The following is a 24,067-nucleotide window of genomic DNA, read 5'->3' as shown; positions in this document are numbered from 1 at the left end:
GTCAAGTTTCAGATATCATTTGAACTAGTACTGCCATCAACAAATCAGATCAATGAAGATGTGTTATCTCACACAGTTTCCACGTGTGAAATAGAATGGACTAACATCTCTTCTGGTAACCAAATTCCTCTGATCTTATTATTGCCAAGTTACCGGTAGTAATTAAAGCAATCGAAGGCACGGTATTTCCTTTTACGTTCAAGGAAGTGCTGCTGTGTCTGCGATAAATGATATAAAATTCGACTGACAAAATTTTACAGACATCAATATATACGTTGAACAAAACTGGTTTCTATGGCAAATATGACACTAATTCATATTAGGTGGAGGTTTACATTACTTCTAATCAGCCCACCTTCTATACGATGCTGCTACATTTCTTTCTTCGTCGTTTCTCCACATAATTAAGCCACGCATGTACTATGTTTTACAGAACAAGAAGGCTCACCCAACGTGACATACCTTTCAATCTCGTGAATCAGACATTTCTGGAGCATCTAAATCAGAAGTTATCATATCATTGGTGACCACGGTTTCAGTGTTACTTTTTTGGATCACTTCATTGATAACGTAATTTTTTGCGTTGAACATTCTTTAATAAATACTTTACAGAGTTCCTACCGCGTCAGATTTATACGAATCCCACGCCTGAGATTTCACTGAATTCCAACGGGGCAAGAACTCCGTGAGGCATCTACTCACGTTTCGTTATGTCTCTACTCGGCAAATAATTTGCAAAAAGCGATGCTGACAGTACTATCATTAAATGCATTTCGCAATAAAGAACAAAACGTAGGTGGATGTCGATATCCGAAAGAAGACTGTGGGAGGTATAAATTAATGAGGAAAGACAAGAAAGACAATCAGGCGCAAAGGAAAGATTTCATGTATCGTATACAAGTACCGACATGGCACTTTTCACATAAAATTGCAAATAACGGGAAGCTTTTCTTAACCACGGAGCTAATTTCAACACTGAAGTACTTAGGCATTATACTGTTATTGAAGGTATGGTCGTACTTTCTGTTACTAAGGGTCTGGCATATTCGGTTTAACTTTGTATCTGAACCACGCTGTTATATACTTCTGTTCACTACCTGACAATGTCTGACATAATGAAGCAAAGTTAGTCAGGTAATTTTTGACATAAAGTGTATACAAGGGAACCCTTTCAGCAGTTCGAGATTAACAGGTCACTAAATGCTGAATAAACAAACAACTACAAGATGAAACTCCTGTCCGCAAAGCAGCACCAAAGAAAGCAATCTATTTGTTATGATCGGCTCCTTCGAGTCTCTACCTGAAACCCACTGACGTTGGAAGAACTGGTTGTTGTCTCGGCTACGGCCAAAACAATTAATCCGAAAACTCTGGAATAAACAGTCACTTTGCTCATGCTACGTGTTCGCCGCACGCATTCAATTCCAGTTGCACTACTGCCGCCTTAGGAAACAACAACGATGGTTACATGGAAGACTTTCTTCCACCCGAAAAATGTATGGATTGGTAGTCTGGCACAAAGTCATGATAAAACATTGTATTTGTTATCTATAAGGTACAGTTTTTTTTATCCACTAAATGAATCTAACAATTTATGTGGGTCTACTGCAGATATCGTAACAAATGTTTGGCATTGAAAATGATATATTTCCCTTTTGTTCTTGCGCTAGCAACACACAAACTGTACACTACAACACTGTCAAGTCTTTAATTACCAACTGATACATCGAAACGTCACCGGTTAAACATTACCAGTGGTATTATTACAGACCAAAATACGCACTTCGCACAGAAAGGAATTATTTTTACATTTTCAGAAGTCGACCTGACGATTAACATCCCACTGTTCGAGTCTTTCTTCATTTCTTGGAAATATTACACATTAGCGTAGTGAGGAGGCCACCTCCACAACGATTATCGCTACAGTAGACAGCGGAACAACCTAGCATTGAAACTGACTGTCCTTAACAATTAATTAAACCATATTAGTTACGTAAAACGAACCGACAAAGGTAATGCGCAAGTGCACAGAGACTTACTGTATTTCTATCCGAAAATTATTAAGCGATTCGCTATGTACTGAGAACATTAAAATCAGTCTACAATAGCATCGCGCACATAACTCGTCACATGTGTCACCGAAAGTTCATTCATTCCACTTTGTGGCAAAAAAAACAAAACAGAACGGAATTGGCCCCAGGAAACAACTCCATGTCTCACCTTCGGAAACGACATTTTTTAAGAATCAAATTTTAAGTCTGAACTCCACGCTCGCATACTGAACGAGACCTTTCATACTTCTCAACGAAACGGCGAAAGGCAATAATCTCTTATATTCCGGCCCCAGAGCAAAACGCGCTAGACAAACAGCTCCGACGCCAACAGACGAGTGGAGAGTCCTCTGTGCTGAGGCGGCTGGCGGCATGCACCCGGCGCGTCCCATCTGGACGGATATCGAGCCGAGCCGGCGGTACCTGTCGCCGAAGAAGATTACGGAAACGCGCCGCGATAGCTAATAACAGACGGCAATCGGAAATCGATTCGCGCGCGCAGCCCTCTGTTCTGTTCAGAGCGCGTCACGAGAAACGGATATGCTATCATCCGCATTCCTCCTAACCACTAACAGTTAGCATTCATGAAACACTCGTCACATAAACCTCTGTAACTGTCACCCACTCTGTTTCGTATGCTTTCGGTGGTTCTTGACTGATTTCTAAGTTTTCCCTCCAACTACTGTCTTTATATAAAGCTTCAACGTTTACGCTATCTGCCCCATATTTAATTTTACCAGAGGATATGCACAATCAGTGAATCTCGCTTGGAAAAAATCTCGTAAATAATTTAAAAACTGACTGCAAGTTTTCCATTGGCAGTTATGTTTTACATGAATTCTCCGTTCATGTGGTGCAATCCGTACAATTCATCGGCTGTTACATATCGCTATTAGATCGGTACAATTGTATAACGTTACGTTCTTTGTATCTCCTATACGTTTTATTACATTAAACAGTGAGAATTTCTGCGTTTTCCCTATCTTTCATGGAACATTTATAGATAATTAGCTCAACATTTTAACCCCTAGTATAATCTTCCATAGATCCTGCTTTTCGTCAGAAGCGAAAATCCAAATTTCTTTACTACACATCGTCTGATATGTAGGCACTAACTGCCTATGTTTAGTCAAATTTTAAGTACTAAAGTTGATGGCTTTTCTCGGCTACTGTATTTCTTAGTCATCTACTGTTCCGCGAGAATATGATGTGTATAGCGTACCACGGCGACTCTACTTCAGTTAACTGAGTTCACAGTTGCAGAGATAATATATACTTCAATTCGTCCTACTCTCACATGTCTTCAAGGACGGCCGTTGAAAAAAATCTGCTTTTAAATGAACAGTAAATCCTAAATATTACATGCCAACACCGATGTTGGTTGCATTCTACTTTTGCTCTTAACTAATTTAATTGTGGGATGGGTGTAAAAGGATGCGTATGAGATTCACACAACTCTGAAAAATACTACTTTGTAGTTCCAAGAAACCTGCAATAAAATGTTTTAGTTACATATCAAGGTTTCACAAAGTGTATTGTTGCTGAGTAAACAGCACCAATTTTGCCATCTGTCATTTATTTCCCTTTTCCCAAAAGGTTTGTGTGTTTCAGGGAATTTACAGATAGTAAAATTCAAGGTTTTCACGGGGAAGTATATATTCTACGACATTTCGGGATTGCAGCCGGTCGTCGTAAACTTCACTCCACGACATTGCAATTGGACACCTGCCAGGTATCTGCAGGTGAGCCATCGAAGACTGACGACGATGTCTTCCACTCCGCCTTACGCAGCGCGCTGATAGTATTGCCGCGCTTGCGTCAGAGTCACAGTGACTGAAGGACCACACGACCCAGTGGCAGCCTCCTCACTGGTTGAACTGCAAGAATCAGCTGTCTACGGCGTTACATCTGAGTATTCTGGCGTCTTCGTCTGGAGCAAATCTCGGAGATGACGGGATTGCGCCCATTATCCAGCACATAGCCGCTTCAAGCGATGCGTATTTCGACGGATTCTTTTATAATTGAGTCCCAAAAAGATGTTGCTGAGGCCAGAATTAATGTTTTGTCATACTCCGTTGAATGTCCGTTGGAGATACCATGTTCCGGAACTGCAAACTTGCTGGGTCTCAGAAGGAGAGTGCAACGTTTATGCTCTGTGCGACGTTCTTTCACTTTGCGTACTGTCTGTCCGACATCGGCCATACCACACTGGCAAGGTACTTTGTAAATTCCCGCCCCCCGCAATAACAAGTTATCCTTAACCGATCCCAGCAGGTCGGAAATCTTAGATGATTGGCGGAAAATCTCTTTCACCTGAAAATTACTAAGGATTCTTCCTATTTTGAAGCAAATATTTCGAACGAAGAGAAGAAAATCTAGGGACTCTGCTGCCGCGTCCTTCTCTTTATCCAATACCGCGTTCTTGGTTTTAGCTGAGAATGCCCTGTTAATTTGTCGGGTCGTGTGAAAACTGTCCTTAAATGTGCAAGCTCTTTTGGTAAACTAACTGCATCCTGTACTGTATGGGCCTCATGTACAAGAGTTTTTTAAGCACACTCATGGTTTGGGATGGTTGATGGCAACTTTGAGAGTGCAGGTACAAATCACTGTGAATGGGCTTAACGGTAAACCGAATGTCCCAGAGAGCCATCACTGTTCCGTCTAAACAAAACAACCATCTTTCTCTAATTCCATAGTAAATCGGATGTTCTCATGAATGGAGTTAAGATGATGTAGAAACTCCATTAACTTACCTTCTCCGTGGGGCCACACTATGAAAGTATCATGAAGTACCGCCAAAAAACAGTTGGTTTAAGAACCGCTGATTCACGTGCTCTTTCCTCAAAATCCTCCACAAAATAGTTAGCCACCAAGGGAGACAAGGGGCTGCCCATGGCGACGCCGTCAGTCTGTTCAGATTATTCTGTGTTAAACATAAAACAGGGTGGCGGAAGAGCGTGCCGAAACAAATCAGTGATGTCCGACTGAAACTGTTTACCAATTAGTGCCCAGGAATCAGCAAGAGGTGCCTTGTAAAAAGACATAGTACATCAAACCTCACTATAAGATCCGAACTACTCAGGTGGAGAGCCCCCAGTCTGTTGATAAAATCAGCAGAGCTTCGTGTATGATCTCGACATCTGATAACCATTGGTCTCAGCAAGAGAGCAAGATGTTTGGCTAAATCGTATGAGGGGGTGTCACTATTACTCACAATAGGTGATAACGAAAGGCCTTCTTTGTGCACTTTAGAAAAACCATACAGTCGTGGTAGTGCGCTGCATTGTGGTCTTAAGTTCTTGATGGTCTCTGGAGGTAACGAGGAAGAATTCAAGAGTACCGAGCGAGGCGTCGCAGAGGTTAGCATACAAGACTCGCATTCGGGAGTGCAACGGTTCAATCTGCGTCCAGCCATCCTGATTTAGGTTTTCCGTGATTTCCCTCATCCGCTCCAGGAAAATGCTGGGGTGGTTCCTTTGAAAGGGCACGGCCGACGTCCTTTCTCGTCCTTCCCTAATCCGATGAGACCGATGACCTCGCTTTTTGGTCTCTTCCCCCAAAAACAATCCAGCCCAATTCAGGAGTGTACACGTCTTCCGTTGCACACGGGCTGTAGGGTCGTGATCCATCTTCATGTACATAGTATAACTAAGTAGGCCATACATCTTCTCCAAATATAAACTATGAGGTAACATAACAGTTGAGATGCCTTTATCAGCCTGCAGCAACACTATGTCCGGAGACACTCGGAGATTTCGTAGTATAGCCCTTTCCTTCAGAGATTATATTACTGGGGTGAGGATGGGATTAAAAAGAGAGCGCCAAGTTTCCCTACTTATTTCTTCGGCAGCATCCATAGGAAGGTGCTATACAGCTTCTTCAGCTCCACTCAAAAAACGTAGAGAGGAATCGCACTTGCTGTAGGTGCAAAAGTAGAATTCAACCAACACAGGTACCTCTTGCTGATTCCTCGGCACTAACTGGTAAACAGTTACAGTCGGACATCACTGCTTTGGAATTAGAGAAAGATGGTTTTCTCCCATTCCTGGATGTTTTGGATAGAATACTGATGGCTCTCTGGGATATTCAGTTTACCGTAAGCCCATTCACAGTGATTTGTACCTGCATTCTTCAAGTTGGCATCAACCATCCCAAGCTATGAGTGTGCTTATAACACTTGTACAGAGGGCCTATAATACAGGATGCAGACAGTTTGCCTACAGAGCTTGCACATTTAAGGACAGTTTTCACAGAAAATGGATACTCGACCCGACAAATTAACAGGGCATTCTCAGCTAAAACCAAGAATGCGGTATTCGATTACGAGAAGAACACAGCAGCAGAGTCCCTAACTTCTCTTCGTTCGAAAAATTTCCTTCAAAATAGCAAGATAAATAGTAATTTTCAGTTGAAAGAGAATTTTTCCGCCTACCATCAAAGATTTCAGACTTGCTGGAATCAGTGAAGGATAACTTGTTATTGCGGAAGGCGGGAATTTACAAAGTACCTTGCCAGTGTGGTATAGTCTATGTAGGACAAACAACACGCACAGTGAAAAAACGTTGCACAAGTCTGCAGTTGCGGAACATTGTATCTCCAACGGACATTCAACGGAGTATGACAAAACATTAATTCTGGCCACAGCAACTTCTTTTTAGGACTCCATTATAAAAGAATCTGTTGAAATACCCGTCGCGTGACAGCGGCTACATGCTGGATAATGGGTCGAATCCCGTCGTCTCCGAGATTTACTCCAGACGAAGGCGCCAGAACATACCGAAGATTGCGGCAAGCGGCAACGCCGAAGGCTGCTGATTCTTGCAGTTCCACCAGTGAGGAGGTTGCCGCCGGGCCGTGTGGTCCTTCAGTCACTGTGACTGACGCATGCCAGACGGTACATCAGCGCGCTATATAAGGCAGACCCGAAAACGTCTTCGCCAGTCTTCGATGGCTCACCTGGAGATGTCTGGCACGTGTCCAATTGAAACATCGTGGAGTGAAGTTCATGACGACCGGCTGCAATCTCGAAACCTCTTCGAACAAAATTACAGGCTGTTCACATATCGTCAATTGTTCGATCAGGCAACACTTATGTATGAAAAATAGTTGGTCCACTTTCACAACTGGCGGACGGGATTTACTAGAAATACTAAACTGGCGAAAGAGATTTACTAGTATTACTAAGCATACCTTTCGGATATTGATCGGCATATTTGCATACAATAAAAATTCTAGTAGAAGTTATGATCAGGGTGAAACTGACGACACTGATACGAATCTTATAACATTAGCACGTCCGAAGTACAAGAAAGCAGAAGAAATCGCGTAGTTGCAGATGTTATTAGGAACAATTTTGTAGCGCAATACTTAAAAGACGCAAATACATGGATTTATTAAACTTTGTACTCCTACGTCCACATCGCTCAAGTAACCTGACGGAAACAACCCTGTCGTTGGAATAATACTTGTGTAATATATAAATTAAGAACGTACAACAGGGGTTGAACAAAAATATGGAAACACCGCGAGAAATGTGTGTTTTAACACAAACGCCGACGCCAATCAAGCCCGCAGCTTGCGCTGTTGTTTTTTACCACGGACGGCATCTGTGCAAAGTCCTGCATACGATTCTAGTGTCGGTCGTAGCCAGAGCCGTGTTCTGTGCACTTTTGAGTGCATTATATCGGAGTTACGCGAATTCGAACGTGGACAAATGTTTGGTGCTCGTCTAGTAGGTGCTTCCGTACCAAGTGTTTGGTATTTCAAGAGCCACAGAATCTAATATATATACCACATACGGGAAAAGCGGAAAGAAAAACGTCACCTGCTAAGTCGCTACACCAGATTCAAGTGTGTGATAAGTTATTTTGAAGCGCAATCACTGGAGAGGATTGTGAAGAAAAACACGGAGAACAGCTGTGAAAGTAAATGCAGAATTGAATGTCGCAATTGCGAACGCTCTCAGCACCAAACCACGAAAAGAGCCCCAAAAGCTGAGAAAGTTGGTATTCCAAAAACACTCGGTGCCGAAGCCATAAAACCTGGTCTATGGAACAATGGAAGATGTCATTTGGTCAGACGAGTCTCGTTTCACACTTTTCCAATTTCCAGTCGAGTTTGCGTGAAACATGGCTGGGGTTCAATGATGATTTTGGCAAACATACTGTGGTATTCCATGGACTCTGCAAAGTCGCATTACTGACAGGGATTATGCGCCAATTCCGGCTGTTCACGTCCATCCCATTGTATAGTGCAGTTCGCATCGTCCAGGACTGGTTTCGTGCGCACGAAGATGAATTGTCGCATCTGGGCTGACCACCACAGTCATCAGATCTCAATATTATTGATCCTTTGTGGTCTACTTTGGAGAGAAGGGTACGTGATCACAAAATGGAGCATGAACTTCACTGACAGATCAGTGTAGCAAATTTTACATAGCTGTCTAAAATCTCAACCAGGCAGGTCAGTTTAGCCAGAAATACTTCGAATTTCATACGCTACATGAACTGGCTATGATCATATCGTGAAAAAATCCCATGTTGAACTTACCCGAAGTACTCCATGTGGGGTCGCGCCACATTTGATGGTCGTTTAGCGTCAGAATGCCTTTACTGTCGTCCTTTTGTTCTTCTACTCCCCATAGTTTTTTAGCCGAAGGCGCTATCTGAAACAGAAAAGTAAACATTTATTCAGTAATCCTGTATCCCCCAAATCACGGAAAGCTTCGTGCGTAATGACCTTTCACGATAACAATTACTCCACTATTTTTATACAGTTCTCAGCTAAACATTCCACTGACTTTGTCAATTTCAGAGCTATCAACGCCACAAAAATATCGTGCAAATATAAAAGTCCGCGACGGCTCCGGCAGTAGTGGTTGGTAACCTACAGTGGAGTAAGGTTAACACTATGTGTACACTACATGTACTCGAGGAAGAAACTGATATCCGCAAGTAGCTCAATAACTGGTATTTTCGTGCAGTGTGACTTACGTGGCTACGACGATAGAAGATGTGGAATTAGATAAAAAAAATTACTTCCTACGAATGGTCAATAGCATCTCAGTTCTTTACGGACAAGCATGCGCGTTTATTGATTTCGAAATTACCAGAAACTTCTAAAAATGTGCCTTATCTTAACCGCATCTGGAATCAGTAAGAATCATAGACTATCAACATAAAATTATGGACCATTATCACTTCTTAACAAAATTACATAATGAATACAGTAATTGTGCCCTCCCTTTACGTCTATCATTTTCGTTAAGAAACTGATTTGCACTATACCTTCATCGAAACTACTTCTGAAGATATTTTATTCCTGGAAGATTTGCAGCGTTCTCTTTCCTGGTACATCTTTATTATTTCTTCATACGATAATTTTAGAATATTTTTGTGCTATCCTTTAGAAATGCCCGATCTCTATGGACCTTCAACTTATGAAGAATGTAAGTGTTTCAACGTACGTCAATCACTTTCCTATGCGACAAGTCTGATTTGATTATGTGTCACGTACATCTCTTCGATGCTGCTAACGCAAGGAATACAACGAGTGAAAAAAAAGGCTATCAGCTGTCAAAATTGAAGTAATAGCGGGAAGTACCGAACTGACACCGTGCAAAGTGAATTTTTACGGAGCAATATGCTGAACTGCAGTTGCATAGGGTCGGCCGCTTTGGCACAAGTAAAATAAAATCAACAAAAAAGGGACAGATAACTATGACCGGTGGCATTATAGTTTGGAATAGCCAGGGAAACTATTTATATTGGTTGCGTCTGCAGTATACAATTTTTCATTACACAAAAACCCGCCTTACATGACGAAGAAACAACTGAATGATCATCTACACGCATTTCAGTCGTATACCCTGTGTACGGTGGCCACACAAGAATGCATATTCTTTAGAGAGTTATATACTATCCAGCATACAAACTACAATATCTCTCATTCGCTCGTTCGACGGAACGCGGGTTAAGCTGACCCCGGCAGCAGCGAACTATTTAGCCGGACTGCGGTAACTCCGCCTACCCAGGTCTTTCCGCGCTGCTTTTCGTCCTTGGCATTTTGCTTCGGGAATGGCGATTTTGCCGCTGCCGCTGAGATGTATAAAAGGTACCTAAAGAAGGGAGCAATGACGGTTGAATCACAGCACATAATGTTCGTCAGCAGCAAGTCACAGGAATGTTGCATACTCTTCTAAACCTTTTAATTTTCAACGTGCATTTTTTCTCCGTTCAAGAGAATTCCAATAGTATTTAACAGAAAATTTGTGTCTGCTGCTGTTCCACTGAATACGCAGTTTGAGAGAGGCTGGACTAGTTCACCCCAGGATAATTAAAATTTTATTCAACCTGCTGAAGTAAACCCCAGTCCTCTCCTAGTTTCCTTGGAAAGCTGTACTAGAAAAGGTTTCATCAGCGCAGTGCTCCATTCACTGGTATATTCAACATACGCTGAATTAGAGGATTGTACTTACGTTGTTATACATCACCGATGTGCTTCAATTTAGTTGAGTCTTTGGCTTCGACCACTTTTAATGTATAAATCATTCTCACAGTTTAAAGTTCCTGGCAGATTAAAACTGTGTGTCGGACCGAGACTCGAATTCGGGACTTTTGCCTTTCGCGGGCAAGTGCTCTACCATCTGAGCTACCCAAGCACGACTCACGCCCCGTCCTCACAGCTTTACTTCTGCCAGTATCTCGCCTGGAGCACTTGCCCGCGAAAGGCAAAGGTCCCGAGTTCGAGTCTCGGTCCAGCACACAGTTTTAATCTACCACGAAGTTTCATATCAGCGCACACTCCGCTGCAGAGTGAAAATTTCATTCTTACAGTTAAATGACACAAAGGGTGCATCGGAATAATTTACAGCAAACTAAGTTCATACTAACTGTAAGTCACAATAATACGTTGCACACACGGTGATCAGAATTATTACTACTCTGATAAGTCACTTGAAGTGTTTGCAAACAGGTAGACCAGCGTAGCGAAACGCCTTTGGGTGATATCTTCCAAAATTTTTATACTAATCAAGCCTACCTGTAGTGTAAAAACCATCGCAAGTAAAGTTTTTGGGAAATTAGTTACATCTGGTGGAATGAACAATGCAACGGTTGATTAGAATTGTACTTTTTTTTCAACCGATTATATATAGCACTCAGATTCGACAAAGTTATTTCACCAGATAAAAACGCTAAATTTAGAACACAGCTGTATGCTAGGCTACATTCGCGTAACACACGCATTTCCTAAGAACTTTATTGGTTAAATTGCAAGGGTTATCTGATTTTAAGAATCAAGCGCACATCATCATTATTATTATTATTGTGTGTGTGTGTGTGTGTGTGTGTGTGTGTGTGTGTGGGGGAGGGGGGGGGGGGAGATCAAGGGATTCTTAGTCGATTACAGTACAAAGGGAAAAGGTGTCCTTCAGGTACATCTGTCGCGCTCCTTAACCCGCAGGTAATTGTCTATTTATGGCGACTTTTACTACTTAGAATTGGAAGTTGCAAGAGTATTACTAAAAGACATGAACACTACAGTCGAAAACTTTTTCTTTTAAAGTGCATAATCAGAAGGCACTTACTACGCAAAAGCATAATGAAGATATTAACACAAACTTTCTGATGCGTGTAACGCTGGGAAAAATTGTACTTAAGGGGGAGAGCGTAACATCAGCAAAATTACGACATACTGCAAAATATGAATAGGTTGTGGTAACTGAAACAACTTCTACCTGCCAGCAGCTCTAGCTTGGATTTTCTGTTTACCGTGAGCGGTAGCCTTACCCATTAGGCTAGCTGACTACGACTCTAGGTCTGACCCAAACTTTCACCGTCATACGTGTTTCCTCATATTCCTCACTAGCAATTTTAGTTGGTTCTCCACTACGGATTAGGGCGACCAGACTGGCGGATGTAACAAAGCACTGCGGCTCATTCTGCCACATGGAATATATACCAATGAAGTTAATTTCACTGACACGAAATAAATGGAATCTCAGAACGTAAATTTAATGAAATGCTGATATACGAAGAGAGGTCTCAATCACATCTGGGGTCACCTTGGCGTACATGTAGGCAGCACTATCTTATTCCACATAGCCATTTCGTCTCTTGTGTTTTCTTCGTAACCTCTTCCTCTCTACCATCGCCATTACGCAGGACACTGCACACGAATCTACACTGTTTTTGCAATGCCTACTTATTATTATGGCACACTATATTGTTAGTATGTGAGGCTGACAACGAGTGTAAACATTCCGTGGCAGCCGGAAGTCCGCCGATTTACACATATCATAAATGGCCACATTACAGTGTGCAATTAGTATATACGTAATATCCGCCATATTTCTATATGTAGAACACTGATACGTGTAGAAATTCTGTGTGCTTGTTGAACGACTACGTTCTACCCATTGAAAAAGTCTTCTGCTTCACCAACACTTTTCATTTGCACGTTCACATGAAATATATCTGCTGCACATACAGTCTGCAAAGAACATATATAATTTGCTGAATTAACGCCCAAGCGTCAACGTGTATATTCATAAGACACCCGCAAAGCGATTACTTGTTTTTAATGACGGAGATCACAAAGTTGTACATGGAAGAGACCAGAGCTGTAGCAGCCCTTCTACGTTTATGTTCTTTGAACTGGAAGAAAATTATACCTCGCGCATATTAAGATCCAAAATTATGTTACCCGGCTCCTTGAGAACATAAGGACAGTGAAGAGAGATGTACGGTGGAGTATACGAAGGCAAGATTTGCCCAACATCCCTGACAATTACATTCGGTTTTAATTTTCCAGTGGCGGTCAACAGCGCAGAAACAACGCGCAAAGCTGTGGCGTCACCAGGTACGCCCAGCACGGACCGGAGATGTCACATACACTTATCTTGAACACTCAATAGCCAACACTTCTGGAATCTGAAAACACTATACCAGTTTGCTATACAAAATTCTTTCAAGTGTTATTTTACGTAATACGAATCAGTACAACGGGATATACTTTTAACTACGACGCGTGACAAGCGAAAAGTTCAGCGCAATATCCAACATAATGAATTTCGAAGGCAGAAAGTTTATCTATTTGCTCTCATTTCACTTACTGCTGTCCACCGATGCTGAAGAACCCGTTCTCCAATACTATGTTTTCAAAGCTGTATACAATAATTTGTCCTTACAGCAGCTGCAAAAATACCGAACATTAACGACAAAAATCTTATAAAGCGTATGTAACAATAATATACACAAAAATTTAATATTTATGAAAATGTGACACAAGAAAACCGACAAATACGTCATTTCCTTTGTTGCGGAATGCATTCATTAAATAAAATGGCGCAGTAACAGAACTGTGGTACCTACCGGCATAAGAGAATGTGGGCATGGTCTACAAAAAAGAAGACCTAGTATTGCAAATGAAACGACTATTATGTATCCATTTTTATACACAGAACCCACATCAAATTCAAATGTGTCAGGAGATGGGTTTCACCAGAATTTCGTCCTCCGTGACATCACTCTCTTCAACGTCACCTTTACTTCCTGTTACGTTATTCCATCTGCTGTCAGCATTCCCTATCTTCTACCTTTGCTTCTTCTCTCTTCTGTTAGCCCGTCAGTGACAGTTACTTAGCAAACTACTTTTTTCCCATTACAATGCGTGAGCCAGTTCGCTACTGTTTACCTGTTACACAGGGTGTTTCAAAATGAACATCCAATGCCAATCAATCCTTGGGCGTGATTTTAATGTACAAGTAGTACACCGAAGCTTTTATTTACAAAAGAAACGTCCGAGTTTACAAGGGTATATCTTTTATATACATGTATATTCAAACATGGGGTACTTTTTATAATTTGGTTTAGGATCAAAAAGTTTCAATCACCGTTCACGTGTGTTCAAAACACTAATATCGGGCGAACTTTGAGGCCAATATTGCAACGAGGGATCCGTACGCCTCCTTACCACGGCAGTACCGTATGCGCTACGAGGTTCACACCGCGTAGTTTTGACTGAATTGCACCTGTGGAACGCCTTCTATTGCTGTTATTGTGTTAACGCCATCTCGACTCAACGCACACTACGTAACAAATCAGCGATCGAGCTAGCTGCACCATGGAGCCCCTAAAGGCAAACAGGGAAACTTACAACTGAAGCAATGGCAAACTGTTTTGATGCGCAAGTTCACTAAGCAGCTCTTATTTTTTATTTTTTTATTTACGTAAGGTCGTAAAAAGTTCGCTTGAGAAACTTCAACAAACGAAGTTATTACATGCTAGGAATTTCGTGAGTAGATGGGTGGATACGGATTAACGCGCTGAACGGCTAGGTCGGCATCGATTAGAATTTTCGTAGAGGCCACGAGCACACACATTTTGATACTTGTGGGAGTCCTGAGTATTACGGCAAACGGAAAAGTTCAGAGACGTAATCCTCCTCCCACCGAAAACATTAACTCCACTGGAATCAATACATTTGATTCTGCTAGGTCATAATTTACCCATTACACTGTTTTTGGTTCTAGGGCGTATTGTAGAAGTCTAAAGCGTAGTATCTTCGATGAAAAATTCTCAACCCATTTTTTTTCTTTGTAACAAAATGCGAAATCTAAGAAACAGGGTGTGTAACGGAAGAACTTCAAAACCTTGATGCTTTACTTACGTCATCGGGGCGCTTCTGCTGCATGATGACCTTTTTGACGCGCTAATCTTCGTTATTTATTTAATTCATTACGAAATGGATCCCCCAATAACGATGCTTAATAGGTGACCTTTCCCAAATTCTGAATTCTGCAGAGATCCTGAGGAAAAAAGAAAGTCAACCAGACCCCACGCGTTTTTCAGCGGCTTTCGTCTTCCTCAGCCCATTACAATAACTGACTACGTCTGTAGCGACAGTGCTTGTCAGACAAATTGTTGCTTATTAATGAATCGTCGACTGAAATATTTGTGTTTTCGGTACGCGCGCAGTCGGGCAACGCTTCAATTGACGCAGCTCATGTTCAAACACGTCCGTGTGCAAGTCTGCACATGCAAATACTACGAGGAGCACGCTGCAGTCAGAATGCACAGTCGTATTCTGCTGCGGTTCTCTCTGCAAGCATAGCTATCAGTAATTCTCCAAAGGATTCACATACGTGAATTTACGACTGAATTCACAGAACCGTATAAACCAAAATTAAGAGCAAATAATATAGTGGATCGTAATAGAAAAATAAGGAGCACGAGAAACTAGTTCCCTAACTTTAAGAAATCTAGCCTAACGCGAAGCATGAAAGGGTTGAAAACAAAATTAACAACCCCCGTAGCGCATACAGAAGGGATTTAAAGGAAGTTCAGCAGTCAAAGCGTTCTGAAGAATACAGTACTTCTTACTGTACGTTATTCTTAACCCTGTTATAGAATTTTCCTCGGTAACAGAAACTTCCAGATCTGAGAGAGTAATGTGTGCAGAAGCACATTTAACTAAAAAAAATTATGCAACACACACAATGCCATTATGGTTTGTTGTTTCAATCGAAGTATTGAAAATTCTGAATATGGCGAATAAAATTCCAAATTTCCAAAACTCTTCGAGCCCTTGACAAGATGTAGAGATGGCGAATATCCTCCGCCAAATTCTTTTAACTGCATGGTTTCATGAAGTCCTCTAGTAGCGTAAACACTTCGTCCTCAATGGAAACAAACAGTAGATCCCTACAAGTTTTACGGTTCGGAATGTTGAGCGTATTATCCTTCAGCCTTCCGTTAAACTGAGATATTCAAGAACACAACCGTCAGAAACGCAGCCGTTGTCTCCAAAACTAACAGGAATAAATTCATAGCCGACATTAACTATACTCGCTAAAACTGAACTCTGATAATCTTTGTACTTAAAGTATAATGATCAAATATTTGCTAGAGGAGTGACCCCGTACATGCTCTCCATCGACTGCACCCAATGCAAGTGGGAATTTCCCTCTTACTTCGAATTCCTTTGCAAATTGCCTCCTGTCGGCTTCGGGCTTTGGAAACTAAAAATAAAACAGAAATGCTTCAGTGAAAACTAGCCTGAAATCCACAACAGGATTTTAAGATAGTTTTGCAACTATTTTGTTTTACTGTTCTTTAATTTCACTTTATATTAATTTAAGAGTAGGCCTACACTCTAATTACTTCTCTTTTTGCAGGACCCACAAGACGACCTGCCTCCACAGAATGTAAACACAAATGAGGATGAAATGGATAAGTTGAAAGTAGACTTGGGGGAATGTAGTACGTTTGAAGGTATTCATACACCACCATCATATTCCTCGTTCATTAGCACTTCGCCGACGTCGAAGTGTGTGTCTATCAGGAAGTCAGCAAAGAGACCGATGAAAGAAGCACTGTCGGCAGTGACTATTAAACAACATGAAATGGAAGAAGGTACTACTGATGCAGCTGGTACCGTGTATGCTGGAAAGCTGAGACATTTAAATTCGGCGCAAAGAATTTTTGTACAGAAGATTACAGGTCAGATTTTGTTCGAGGCCCAGCTTAAGAATCTCAATAGACAGACTAACAGCCTTGAAAGAACAGATTAATTCTCGACAGTCTACGACGCACATGCTGCCATCTGAAGGGACTACTGAGATTGGAGGTGTCGAATAAGTTACGAAGAATTAGCTGTTTTGGAATCTGAAAACAACTGTTCAGTTACTAAGTTTTCTGAAGTTTGGATTGAAACGAAAGCAGCACGTATTAGCGAGATTGGCACAACGTCACATTCGTCAGTTCTGCTTTTTAATGATGAACAAAAATGCTAGCATTTTATGTCGTATATCTTGTATAAATGAATACTTCGTCAGACAAGAGTAAAAAGGCATATTTATATTGAAAGGATGTATAAAGCATAGCCTAAGATATAATAAACTCCAATTGTCACCTTTAGGAATTCGTGCCTTAGTACTTGATTGTGGCACGACACGCTTCCGTAACGATGTCGCTCAACGATCATGATATCGTAGCAGAAAATTTCGCATTAGTATAGCTTCTGTCAGCTGCAAAAAACCTCCGTGTTACTTCATGTCTTTCATAAGTACTTAAGGGTTTTCTCGTTAGTGACATTTCTCCTTATATACGGATTAGCATAAAGCAGCAAAAAAAAAATCTCTTTGCCCATTCTTAGGCAGTTAAATCCTATTTTTCAATTTTAAGATCCTTCGAAAGATTGACCTGTGAAAGTGTTACACGTTTCAGAAGCCAACCTTTTGTCCATTTTCCCCCACATTGATATTTTTCTTTTTATAACGTCAGAAATAATAGCACTAGACAATTATCTCATAAGCAAATTTACTTAATTTTGTCATGGCCAGAAAATACTTTACACGCTCCGACTACAGATTCTGGACTGCTCGAAAGCTACACTGTGGTTAGAAAGTGCAAATGTGAACTGTTGCTGGCGACCAACGTACAGTGGTGCGCTGCGAACATTGTTCAGACAAACCTGAACGTTGAAAGGGTCTTTATGACCCATGTTTCGTCCACAGTTACGTAACGATATCTGCATAACTTTGCAAAAAGTTTTCTAGGATAATCTACTGCAGCTTTCGAAATAGCTGCCATTCCAACACACTGTGGTGGAATTCTATTACAATTCAATAAATATTACTGTTCGTGTCTTCAGAAGAAACTTCAACCGGGCGTCGGCAACACCGATGCTACATTAAGGGAGGGAAGGGGGAGGGATATATCCTTGCCTCCGACCTATGAACTGGCTTTATACACCTAACCAAACAGCGGCCCTGGACTTCTAAACACTGTTACATGGTATTTTTAAAATTAAGAATTGGTTGGGAGAGAAGCGGTAACAATACTTTCATCACAATAAATCACAAACAGCGTGATATGTAGTTGTAGAAAACAAACACAATGCCGTTGTACTTGAAATGTTACATCGATGTATGTCTCTTGCTACATATATTTTATTCACTCTGCAATGGTAAGTGTTGCAAAGTCAACTTCTCTATTTGCTATAAAAACTAAGTGACGCACCGAGAAATTTCAATGAACACTGACCAACCTGCTATTCGGAGTATCGCCTTTTCGCCAATTTCCCTGTTATTCATTCCCCTGTGGCTTTTACACAGTGCATATACCGACAGTGAATCAGTTGAGTTGTAATTATGTCAAATTCTGGGAACGGAGGCTTTCTCGTCGAATTTTATTGATGAAATCTTCTCGGATTACCAGCCAAGGGAAAAGCCTCCTTTCCATTCTCGGCTTTATCGCTCTGGCCACTCGACACATGACATACAGGACAGATCACTTTATAGAAGCGCGGACCACGCCGCCCAACCCAAAGCACACGCATAATATATTATCTATAACCACTAATCACAGACACGAACGTAGTAAGAATGACGGAAAACCAAGGACATTTACACACACCATCGAAAGTCATAGAGCTGCTGTCAGCACTACACCACACTAGCATTAACGTAATGAAATTTAAGAAAACTACTAAGAGCCCAAGGCTTTATCACTGCACGAAAAATGATGAGCAACGCGCCATAGGTAGACGCGTGAATCTCTTCGAATCATCACTGACGCCGCCTGCAACTTTTGATACAGCACAGATCCTCCCTCAAAATCACCTGATTTCTAATTCCTCCCAGGTGTGTGGGTTGCAGAGCATGCGGTACTATCGCGCACGCTTGTTCCGCGGCCAACCAACGTTAATGAGCGCCTCGCCGAAAAGGAAGTTCTGAGTGGCGAACACTTGGCCACAGCTCAAGCAGATTGCGGTAGGCTCGCGCTGACCTCCAGTGCTATCCATGTCTTCGCAGCTTTCGTTTAAAAAACAGGGCCCACCCTTAAGTTACATAAACAGTTGACAATGTCCACTGTGATAACCCATCGAGTGCCTTCGCAGTCCAACAGAAGAGTTAAAATGGAGTCGAACGTTAAATGAAATTGCATGCCATCACGTAATGTAAATAAAATCGCACAAATTCTCAAACAGCTGTTTCTAAGTGTAAATACGCAGAATGAAAAATGCAAGAACGCGCAACTGAAACATCGACCGCGCGAAACAAAAGAGCATAATTAAAAAATATCCCAAGTCACAAGCAGAAAAGTTCACGCCATAAGGAAATTGCTTACGATTTACTTCCATCTTAACTCAGCAATAGATACTCGGCAGAAAATCTCTGCCCCTAAAGAAACAATATGTATCTGTCAGCGGTGCAGGAAGCGCAAAAGCAGTTAAAGTGCACCTCACATACGCTGCAAGCAAACATCAGTTTCAGTCCACCCAGAACTTTCAACGGATTCCCTCGTTCCTTCTTCCTCCTATATCTCACTTTGGATGTCTATAGGCGAAGTAGCCTCGCTCGTTGTGTGTCGTAAATGTCGTGTTATTAAAAAAAAAAAAAAAAAAAAAAAAAAAAAATGTAAACGGTTGTGAATACACTGGAATGGTGTTAATGTTCTCGTACACCCAATTATGTTAGCAGTAATGTAGGTCCCGAAAACCACTACACACTGTACCCTGAAGTTCAGGTCGGATGATACAGAGGACACGGTACTGTGATGTCACAATTGACTGTGTAACTTTATAGCGTTTAATAATCTCGACACAAACAAAGTAAAACTATGACAAGTTGTACATTGCGTAGTAGATTATAAGCTACTAGCATAAAGATCAAATAGCTTCATGTGAGGATGAAAATTAGCTCATAAACCTACTGAATATAGCACAAAAAGAGCAGCAACGTCTCTGAGTGAAAACTACAAAGGTGTATTCCATCTATGTGGAATTCGTTCCAACTGATTCCGTTTGTTAATTGTGCGTACAATTTTTGCTGCGGAGCTAGCTAACATTTAAAGAGATACATACTTTACCCTCTTATCATAAAGCTCTAAACATCCTATTCGATGGGACTGTGTTCGTCATGGGTAAAATACGCTGATCACAGCGGACCAAGTTGAGTGACTCAAATACCAAAAACGCTACGGATCCTTCTGTCGGTTCTCATCTCGCTCGACGAAAGGACTATGCATAAAGTGGCAGGTGCGACTAATGTACCTGTGCACGTGACAGCTAACGTCTGGGCGGCCCGTGCAAGAATGTTGAAGGGCAAGCGCATGGCCTTGGCACCAGTGGTTCAGTGTTCGGGCAACGGCCTGGGCTGGGCTGGCGCGGACTAGCGCGCCTGTCGCGCCGGCTGGCCGCGCGAGAGCGCGCACGCAGCACGCTTGCCAACCCATCGACCAACCGTCGACTACCCGCGCCTCAGTCTGAGTTGGTGTGACGCGGCGGTTGGCAGCTTCCTCGCAGCTGCACTTGCCATCCGCCGTAGGCTAGTATGGCAGTGTCTCTGAACACCAGAATCGCGAGGCTTTTACGTCAGCAGCGGTCAAACTGACCACAATGCCAGAGTTACTCGTTTCTATTTTGACACACTGCTAACTGCAATTAAACCTTCGTTTATTAAAAGAACATTCTGCTAAAGTCTTGCAATATTTTTATTTGTACTATTTTTTATATGTATGCGAATGGATTTACTGAATTGAGATCACTTTCGTACGTTTTCCTCACGCTGGAGACGCTCATGTTAATCGCCTTGTTAAATCTTGATACACTGCGCTAATGTCTACGTTTTTTATTCAATGGTTCCTCTGCATGATTTGACCAACTGATTAATACAGGATATACTTTTCGGTATCATTTATCACTTCACGTTATTTTCCTTTTTCCCTGGTACACTGTAGAAATTGCTTACGGCTGACAACTTTCCCCGTATCTCCTCTGCTACGACGCCAAACACCGACCCCGACCAAGTCTAATATATTGTGAAAAATTTGTACTGGCCGTCTTCGTGAAGCGGCTTTCACTTTATACGTACATTATCTACTTTCCACACTAATGAATAACGCATCTACCTTAGTTGGAAATGCTCTTGATTGTGTTTTTTCCTAATGAAATGGATAAGGCACCTGTAGTGCTATTACTCGCACAAGTATAAGGCGTAGTGTAATAAAATAGAATATCGGGGAAAACTTACTCTGTATGCTTCTATATTACATAGCACAAACTTGGTCGCCAGTCCGTAGGACACACACTGTTTCCAACCAGAAAATTAGTGAAAATTTTGTTAAATGAAAAGCTTCAGAATTTAATCACTTCTGATCTTTATGCAAAGACAACTAGTTTGTGAATAGAAATCAATCATGCGAATTTCAGATAGCATGGCTTGTATTATCTTACATCGTATTAACTTTACCTCGTTGTCACGTTAATTACGGATATTCAGAATCATTCAAGCCTTTAACGTCAACTTCATCTAGTACGATTCAGTAATGATATTCCTCACAAAATAACGAACACAGAATTGCTGTTTCAAGGTCAAAGCGTACGAAAAGAAAACGAATTTGTACAATGGTAGTTAACAGAGCCCCAAATACCAATTAAAGGGATAAATATCCAGCAACAAAAAATTCAAAACCATTGAAAGGTTACAAAACAAAATTATACTTCGAAAATCGTATTAGAGCTTTAAAAAAAGTGGAATTGAAATTTTATAAGTTCGTTCATTTATCTGTATCTATTTACACTCCGAGAAGCCACCGTATCTAGTACAACTAGTAGTGATTTTCTTTCCTTTTCCACTCGCAAATAATGCGAGCAATAATTTCTCTTATCTTCGTGCTCCTTACGATAAATTTACGTTGGGGGCAGTATAATCGTTCTACAGACGGCTTCAAATAATCTGCCCTACTCCGAATGATTTCCGAGAAAGAACACAACTAGGCCGCTCTTTACCGGAGGACACTAGTGAAGCCACTTGTGACGTCACCAGTGGCGCCGCCAGATGCCAGAGGTTTCGGTGCACTGTGTCTTACGAGCTGTGGCGGGAGCATTTAGCCGATGACAACTATCTGTGCCATTGATCCGCTAGCTGCCGGGCCCGGCAACAGCTCTGTCCACTTTGAGTTGCTCAAGACCGTCAAGGAGCGGTGCGGTAGATGATGGAGTCTATTAGCCGCAGGGGACTAGTGGTGCTACATTTCCCCGACAAACCGGCGCGCGCTACGAGCACGAGCTCCCAGCCCCACAGTCCTGCATACAAGACTGCCATGAATGCATTTGACCACGTTGACCGTGGGCTTCTTTGTTGCCCAGGTGCCTAATCTAACACGTTTTAGCGCTATATATATATATATATATATATATATATATATATATATATATATATATATATGTGTGTGTGTGTGTGTGTGTGTGTGTGTGTGTGTGTGTGTGTTTTATCTCAAATGGGTCAAACATGTTTTCATCGTCTTCCAGGTGCATTCAAGATATGATCAAAAAATCTCCTCTGTCCTGTCTTTGCCGAACTCCGAGAAGTCCTCAAAAAATGGTGAAAGCAACTAATACCTATTACTTCATCCCCCTCTCCCTGTGTTATATCGAATGTCATTCCTTCCTGAATAACAGGCTGGTTTTCATGGAAGAGAGTGTTCCTGCTGTAACACATTGACTTCTCCGAACATATTACATACATTCGATTGATTCACCACTGACTTGAATATAACCATCATTACCACTTTTTATTTTCATTTCAGTTTCACTGCCTTTAGGCTCTTAAGCTGGAATTCACCGCAAAAATTGTAAGTATACCATTCCTAGCCCGCCCGGTTAGCCGTGCGATCTAACGCTTTTCCGGGCGGGATGGGGTGCCGGTCCCCGGCACGAATCCGCGCGGCGGATTAGTGTCGAGGTACGGTGTGCCGGCCAGTTTTGGATGTTTTTTTAAGGCGTTTTTCCCTCTGCCTCGGCGAATGCAGGCTGGTTCCCCTTATTCTGCCTCAGTTACACTATGTCGGTGATTGCTGCGCAAACACTTTACCACGCAAACATTGGAGTTACACTCGTCTGGTGAGAGAAGTTCCCAGGGAGGTCCACAGAGGGCCGAACAGCACAACCATCCTGGGGTGGGGCGGCGGTGGGCTGACTAGACTGCTGTAGCCTGTTGCGGGATTGTATACCCCTGCGGGTTACGGCGGGGACGAAGCCTCTCCGTCGTTTCTAGGTCTCAAGTTCCATACAATACAATACCACTCCTATCTCGTCTGACTTCTTACGACCTATTTTAAGTAACTGAATCACGAACAACTCACACTTTAGGTAATAGCGAAACTAGGAAGCTTCAGCGTGCATTGCAGCATCACGTTACTAAAAGAAAGAAAAATCTGATTTATTAATATAACACCATTTGGTTTTTCTTCCTGTCTGCTTTTGACGGTTACTTTATGTTCGTTAGATTCATATTCCCCTTCCCACTGCACTTATTGCTAGTCCTAATATATTAATGTTGTATATCTTTTCATTTCTCACATTTCCCAGTTTACTCACTATTATTCGTTCTTACATTCCACGTTACTAATCTCAATCAGGATAGTTACTTTTTCACTCTCACCACTATTTCCCAATTTCCAATGCTCTCTTGAAAAAGTAACCACCAGAAGATCCAAGTGTGGGACTATTGTCCCAAATTGTTTTCAGAACCTGCCATACTCGAGAGATTCGCCTAGTGGGGCAAAGGATAGCGCTTGGGTCTTTCAAGAAACGTTAAGTGGTCAAAATGACCGCTGCCGCAATTCAAGGTATACCTACGATCGGTAATTTCTATTGGTTACAAAGAAATATAGTGCACAAAATTTTACGAAAACGTATATCACCATGCACATAACATTCCAAAACACTCAGAAATTTTAGTGTCAAGCTACATGGCGTAAAGGTTATTTGATTCCATACGAAAATAGACCATCCAAGCACTTTACTTCTCCAGTACAAAAAATGCAATAGCTGATTAGTGACGCTGACACTATCAGTACTGATATTCACACACTACTATGGAATTACACAAAGCAGAAATGGTCGCATACACATATCTAGTCAAAGTAAAAATAACTTCCTGTTTCGAGAATTCCAACGTGTTGTGAAGCAGCAGCCGGAAAAAGCCAGTAGGAACGATGAATTCAAAG

The 24,067-nt window shown here is 41.7% G+C and overlaps 1 protein-coding gene across 5 annotated transcripts in view; it reads right to left on the bottom strand.

Moving 5' to 3' along the window:
- Nucleotides 1-24,067, bottom strand: part of LOC124596524 (pumilio homolog 2) — a 596,698-nt gene that overhangs the window by 328,454 nt on the left and 244,177 nt on the right. For all 5 annotated transcript variants that reach the window (XM_047135690.1, XM_047135693.1, XM_047135692.1 and 2 more), the window contains one exon: nt 8,601-8,715. In XM_047135690.1, the coding sequence (XP_046991646.1) occupies nt 8,601-8,715 (115 nt within the window). The remainder of the gene's footprint in view (nt 1-8,600; nt 8,716-24,067) is intronic.

Source organism: Schistocerca americana, chromosome 2 (assembly GCF_021461395.2).
Source record: "Schistocerca americana isolate TAMUIC-IGC-003095 chromosome 2, iqSchAmer2.1, whole genome shotgun sequence".
NCBI lineage: Eukaryota > Metazoa > Arthropoda > Insecta > Orthoptera > Acrididae > Schistocerca > Schistocerca americana.
The sequence above is the reverse complement of the archived record's forward strand: the minus strand, read 5'-3'. Positions and strand labels throughout refer to the sequence as shown.